The 7,292-nt window shown below is 39.5% G+C and overlaps 1 protein-coding gene across 1 annotated transcript in view; it reads right to left on the reverse strand.

The window, feature by feature from the left end:
* The window catches only part of TRIM37 (tripartite motif containing 37), a 144,889-nt gene that overhangs the window by 70,444 nt on the left and 67,153 nt on the right, over window positions 1-7,292 (reverse strand). Inside the window, exon 12 of the mRNA XM_003795582.3 lies at window positions 6,305-6,381. Within this exon, the coding sequence (XP_003795630.1) occupies window positions 6,305-6,381 (77 nt within the window). The remainder of the gene's footprint in view (window positions 1-6,304; window positions 6,382-7,292) is intronic.

Raw genomic sequence — 7,292 nt, forward strand, 5'->3', positions numbered from 1 at the left:
TTTTTTTGGCCAGGGCTGGATTTGAACCTGCCACCTCCAGTTTATGGGGCCAGTGCCCTACTCCTTGAGCCACAGGCACCGCTCAACCATAATTCTTAAACTCATACACTTAGCTCTCAAATTGTTTTCTTTTGACTTCTATCATTTCCTCTAATGCTTTTCACGTCATTAGATTCTGATTTGTTCTTTACTATTTCCTTTCATCTGCTTGCTTTTCATCTAACTTGGTTTTCTTTCTTCTAGTCTGTGAAAAGTACAAGTGAAGGTCATTGATTTGACATCTTTCTGCCTTCCATTTACAGAGGCATTTAGTGCTATAAAGTTCTACATTCCTACCACTTTAGTAACCATACTACACTAAAAATCCTGGTACTGTTTTCATTTTTATTTAGTTAAAAATACTTTTTAAAGCTGGGCGCAGTGGCTCACGCATGTAATCCTAGCACTCTGGGAGGCTGAGGCGGGTGGATCACTTGAGCTCGCTAGTTTGAGACCAGCCTCAGCTAGAGACCCTATCTCTAAAAATAGCGAGGCATTGTGGTGTGCCTCTGTAGCCCCAGCTACTTGGGAGGCTGAGGCAAGAGAACCACTTGAGCCCAAGAGTTTGACAATGCTGCGAGCTATGATGCCAGGGCACTATACCAAGGGTGACAAAGTATGACTCTGTCTCAAAAAATAAATAAATGAATAAAAATAAAAATACTTTAAAAGAATCCCTTATGACTTCTTCTTAGACCATGGGGTTATTTAGAAGTGTGTTATTTACCTTCCAAATACTTTGGCGTTTTTAAAATATCTCTGAATAGTATCTAAATTAATTCTACTATGTTCAGAGAACCCACTTTGAATGATCTGAGACACAAATTTACCAAGACATGTTATATAGCTTAGAATATGGTCTACATCTTGGTGAAAATTCTGTATGCATTTAAGAATAATTTGTATTTTGCTACTGATGGATGGAACACTCTATAAATGTAAATTAGGTCAAGTTCACTGACAGTTATTCAAATGTACTGTATCTTTGATGATTTCTGCTGCTTATGACATTAAGAAAAAGGTATATGTCTATTACTCTTTGTGGTTCTACCAGTTTTTGCATCACACATGTATTTTAAAAGATCTGTTATTAGGGGCCTAAATATAAATGTTCAGAATTACTCTAGTTTAAGTGATCCTTTTATCACTATGAAATAAACGTCTTCATCTGTGGTAACATTCTTTGAAATCTACTTTGATATTACACTATTTCAACTTGCTTCTATCTACTATTAGCATAGTACATCTCCACAACTAAAGTGAATTTCTTGCAGACTTTATGTACTTGAATCTTGCTTTTATAGGCCAACTGACAACCTCTGCCTCTTAATTGGAGTGTTTAGATTATTGAATAAATCTTAGTATTTATCCCATCCCTGTTACCTTTTCCCTTCTACATTCTATAAGTATTTGTTTTATAATTCCATTTTATCTCCTTTGTTACTTTATTATTAGCTGTATGTCTGTTATTTTAGCAGTGGCATTATACTCAGTAGCTGTGGTAAGCTGAATCTCTTCCCCTGCAAGTTATTCACTCTACTGAGGGTGACACAGACTCTGTCTCAAAAAAAAAAAAAACGCAGAGGTTACTTGGAAAAATTTGATCCTTTTGGGTCTCACTTTTGTTAGATGAATCCAGAGCAGTGATCATTCTAGAGCTAACTATTTCCCACTTCTGAGGCAAAAACTCCCTCAGTACTCTACTTGATGCCCCATGCAGCTCTCTCTGCTCTGGTATTCTGTCCAACGATGTTGTTCTTCCTAGACTCTCAGCCTATCACCTCAACTACAGGAGTTTGCCAGATTCCACCTGAGTTCCCCTCCCTGTGATGCAACATGAAAACTCTCAAGGGTACAAGCTGGAGAAATCAGAGAACCAATTTGTCTGTTACTTACCTCTCAGAGATTGCTTTCATTTGTTACCACACTTCTAAGTGTTCTAGAAAATGTTTCACGGGATTTCTTTTGCAGGTGTTGTTGTCTAAGAGTAAATCCCATTGTTGTTATTCTATAATTACTGAAAGCAGACATTCCATACCAAACCAACAGATTTTCACATAACAGTGTATTTTAAAAATTCAACAATATGGTTCGAGATTCCACACTGCAAATGACATAACAACCTATACCACTTGTTCAGTTTTGGCGTATTATCAAAGAAGATCTATAATTATCTAAAATTGCTTTAAAAGTAACCACTAATTTGGGCGGCATCTGTGGCTCAAAGGAGTAGGGCATCAGCCCCATATGCCAGAGGTGGCAGGTTCAAACCCAGCCCCAGCCAAAAACTGCAAAAAAAAAAAGTTACCACTAATCTATATTTTATTAAGCAAGCATCCTCAAACTACAGCCCGTTGGCCACATGCAGCCCACCTAGGACATTTATCTGGCCTGCCAGGTGTTTTTGCCGCCACTGCCTGTCCTGCTTAGCAGCTGACTCGTCCCAGGTCCCACAGTCCAGCCCTCCAACGGTCTGAGGGACAATGAACTGGCTCCCTGTTTAAAAAGTTTGAGGACTCCTGTATTAAGGCATTAGAGCAAAGGGGAAAAGGGAAGTGACTGCCAATGAGTACAGGGTTTTGCTGTGGGCTGATGATTGTTCTGAAATTAGGTATCAGTGAAAGCTATAGAACTCTTGTTTATGTATAGGCAGTCCCCTATACATATATAGGGGACTTCTACAGAACAAGACAGGTTCTGTAGGTTGTTCTTAAGTTGAATTGTATGTAAGTTGGAACAGGTACATTTACATATTACCTGGAATAGCCTCCATTTGTGAGTGTGAGTTGTGCATCACTTAGATGCTTGTAACTCGAGAACTTACTGTATTAACCTCCATTCCTAGATGTGAGTTGCACATAAGCAGGATGTTTGTAACTTGGATACTGCCTATACTAAAAAATCACTGAATTATATATCTTTAACAGGTGAATTTGATGATACATGAATTAAGTTTCACATGATATTCAGAATCTGTATGACTGTATTTTATATACATACTTCAAACAAAATAGCTTACCGCAAGGAATTAAGTACATTTAAATCAAACAGTAAAGAGACTTCAAAAAATGTAATAAGGGTGGCACCTGTGGCTCAAGGAGTAGGGCACAGGCCCCATATACTGGGAGTGGCGGGTTCAAAACTGTCCCCAGCCAAAAACTGCAAAAAAAAAAAAAGTAATGCAATACATGTTTTCTCAAAAATTATTGTTTCAGAAAGTTACTTTTCATTAACAAATATTATTTACGTTACTACACAAGACTTACAGTTATTTTAAAAGTGAATTATAATTTTTTTTTTTTAATAGAGCCTCACTTTGTTGCCCTCAGTAGAGTGCTGTGACATCACAACTCACAGCAACCTCCAGCTCTTGGGCTTAGGTGATTCTCTTGCCTTAACCTCCTGAGTAGCTGGGACTACAGGCGCCTGCTGCAACGCCCAGCTATTTTTTGTAGCAATTTGGCCAGGGCCAGGTTCAATCCTACCACCCTTGATACATGGGGCCGGCGTCCTATTCACTGAACCACAGGTGCCACACGTGAATTACAATTTTTAAAAACTTTTCTCAATGGTGATTTCTAATTCAGAAAATAACAATACATAAAATCCATATAAAGCAAAAATTCTTTGGGGTTTCCAATAAATTTTAAAAGTACAGGCAATCCTTGAATTATAAACATCTGACTTATATACAACTCACACAAATGGAGCATATCACAGGTAATAGGTAAATGTACCTGTTTCAAATTACATACAAATTCAACTTAAGAACAAACCTAGAGGAAAAAAATCAGTATTTTGAAATGAGCAGTCTGCCATTTTTCCTCCTTTGCTGGCAAAGTAATAAATATCCCTTTCCTTCTTCTCAAAAACCACCTGTTCTTTCTGATACAGCCTCAAGATCAAGACCCAAACTTTCAGAAACAGATTTTAGTCTTCCGTAGATGGGTTCATTTGCTTCCCAAAGGAATGGCACCCTGCTGAAGTAGCAGGGAGGCACCCGGGTCAGAGCTGTGGGTTTTCACTGAAGAAGGGGCTTCTTTTCAGGGTGAGAGACTATGGGGACAGTCCCAGCAGTTGGCAGGGCATATTTTAGCTCCAGGGAACTCCCATCTCTGTCTCCCCAAAGTAGACACAGCTCCCCATTACCTGAACTGAGGTGAGGAGAAGGAAATGGATTTGGAAAGGATCTGGATGCCAGGCCTTCTGTTGTGTGAGTTTCCTGGACTGTAACCCAGCATCCCCATTTCACTCATTTGGGATGTTTTCAGACCTTTCTACTCTGTGGTAGGGTATTTTGTTTGAATTTGTTTGACAGTACCGTCTGGGGTGCAAGTCACAGGTCCAGCAGAACTAGGGAACCTGGTTTAAATCTGGAGCTCGTTTACACTTCCCAGGGTATAGGGGGAATAGGCCACCATTTGGGAAGGGTTTATCTTCCACCCCTTTAAGGTATTTGGAATGTCATTTTTGATTAGGCCACTATTTAGGAAGGGTTTATCTTCCACCCCTGTGGGTCATTTGGGGCACACAGTTTGAGGTACCATTTGGAGTGGCACTTTTTTCCTCTTTTGGATTCCCATTTGTTTAATAGCCCTGGCATTTTGTGTTCAGAATTCTTTGTATTGTCTGTGTTTGTAATTTGTGGGTTCTGTTACAACACAGAAAAGTTACATCTGAAAGTCTCTTAAGAATTTTCTCCGAATCATCAACTTACAGCTGCGAGCCTATATCTAAGAAAATGGTTTTATTGTAACCCAATATATGTGCTGAAACATGGGAAGAAGTGAGTAATTGAATAAAACCTTGAAGTGTGACTTGAACTTGTAGCTATTAAGAGAAATTCGGGGCTAAATGATCTACTTGTCACTACAGAGTTAAAATGTTAGGTTTCTCAAGCTCTCTTTTCCAGCTTACTTCCACTAATGTTATCATAAACTTACTCTTTTTTTTTGTTTTTGTTTGGAGAGAAAGGCTCATTTTGTCTGTTGCCCAGGCTGGAGTGCCATGGTGGTGCCATAGCTCAAAGCAACCTCAAACTCTTGGGCTTGAATAACCCTCTTGGCTCAGCCTCCTAAGGAGCTGGGACTATAGGCACCTGCCATAATGCCTGGCTAGTTTTTCTATTTTCAGTAGAGATGGAGTCTTGCTCTTATTCAGGTTGATCTTGAACTCCTGAGCTCAAGCAATCCACCTGCATCAGCCTCCCAGACTGCTGGGATTATAGGCATGAGCCACTGTGCCCAACCAATTTCCTTTTTAATTGTGGAAATTAAGCCACAATAAAAGACAAATCTCAGAGAAAAAACTTATAGTTTATGAAGTTTGTATTACTATCCCATGGCTAGAGTTCTAAAGTAAAACCTATTGAAATTTTGTCTGAGTGTATATTTTGTGTATGCCAAACACATTATATGTTTATGCCTACATGGTTAGCCTCTGGTAAATAAGCTGAGTTATCAAAAAGGTATTGTTAATAGGATGGCGCCTGTTGCTCAGTGGGTAGGGCACCGGCTCCATATACTGAAGGTAGCGGGTTCAAATCTGGCCCCAGTCAAACTGCAACAAAAAAATAGCCAGGCATTGTAGCGGGTGCCTGTAGTACCAGCTACTCAGGAGGCCGAGGCAAGAGAATTGCTAAGACCAGGAATTGGAGGTTGCTGTGAGCTGTGTGACACCACGGCATTCTACCAAGAGTGATAAAATGAGACTCTGTACAAAAGAAAAAGGTATTGGTTTTTTTTGTTTGTTTTTTGCAGTTTTTGGCTGGGGCTGGGTTTGAGCCCACCACCTCCAGCAGATGGGGCCAGCGCCCTACTCCTTTGAGCCATAGGCACCGCCCCCCAAAAAGGTATTGTTAATAAAGAAAAAAACAGAAAATGTTTTCAAAAATAACAGTAACAACTAATCCACCTAACCAGGGGGACTGCTGGAACACGGGAACCTGTGTAGCTTATGCCTATAATCCTAGCACTGGAGACTAAGGTAGAAGGACTGCTTGAACCCAGAAGTTTGAGGCTGAAGTGAGCAATGATGATGCCACTCCACTCTACCTGGGGCAACAGAGCCAGAGTTTGTCTCAAAAAAAAAAAAGTGTACAGGGACAGGAAGCTGAACAATTTGAGAACTGTAATCTATGCCATCATACAATGCCAAAGATTCCACACTAGTGAACATCTTAACAGACATACCAATAATTAACAAAAATTGCTAGGGGGAGGTATATAAATACATGTTAAAGTTGTTATTTAATTATAACTCTTACTTGGAAGTTTCAGGTAAACCAGCTGAGAGTTCTAGAAACACAGATAAATAGTAACCACGGACAACTCCATTTCCATCCTAAAAAAAGAATAAGAGGTTATACAAATTCCAGAGCAATTTATATGTAAAAAATGAAGCCACAATAAAAGACAAAATTCAGATTAACATCTAACACCTGGATTGGGAAGTACTTCTAAGCTTCAAAGCAATGAAAGAAACAATGAGAAGACCAATAGATTTAAGTCTGCAACAATTTTAAACGTTTGTACATTTTTTAAAAAGAGAAACTATGAAAGCAAACAAATTAAGAAAAATATCAACAATCATGGAATGGGTTGAGAGCTTTAACATATACAGAACTTTCACAAATCAGCTCTAATAGAAACCTAAGATACCAATGGGGAAAAAAGTAAGTAAGTTCATTAGAAATGAGAGAGACAGGCTCGGCGCCTGTAGCCCAAGCAGCTAAGGCACCAGCCACATACGCCAGAGCTGGCAGGTTCGAATCCACCCCAGGTCTGCCAAACAACAATGACAACTACAACCAAAAAATAGTTGGGCACTGTGGCGGGTGCCTGTGGTCCCAGCTACTTGAGAGGCTGAGACAAGAGAATCGCTTAAGTCTAGGAGTTGGAGTTTGCTGTGAGCTGTGATGCTACAGCACTCTACCCAGGGCAACAGCTTGAGGCACTTTAAAAAAAAAAAATTAAAAATAAAGAAATGAGAGAGACAAAAAAATATTAAGATCAAAAAAAAGATAACATAGAAAAGGTAATACTCAATGCTTAAAGTAATTAATATAATTTCTATTATGTTTTTTATGTTAGGATTTCACATAAATTTTGACTAGGATCGGTGCCCACAGCTCAGTGGTGAGGGTGCCAGCCACATATACTGGGGCTAGTAGGTTCAACGACAACTACAACAACAACAGAAAAATAGCCAAGTGTTGTGGTGGGCGCCTATAGTCCCAGCTACGTGGGAGGCTG

This window comes from Otolemur garnettii, unplaced genomic scaffold (assembly GCF_000181295.1).
Source record: "Otolemur garnettii isolate 467f Iridium unplaced genomic scaffold, OtoGar3 scaffold00094, whole genome shotgun sequence".
Classification (NCBI taxonomy): Eukaryota; Metazoa; Chordata; class Mammalia; order Primates; family Galagidae; genus Otolemur; species Otolemur garnettii.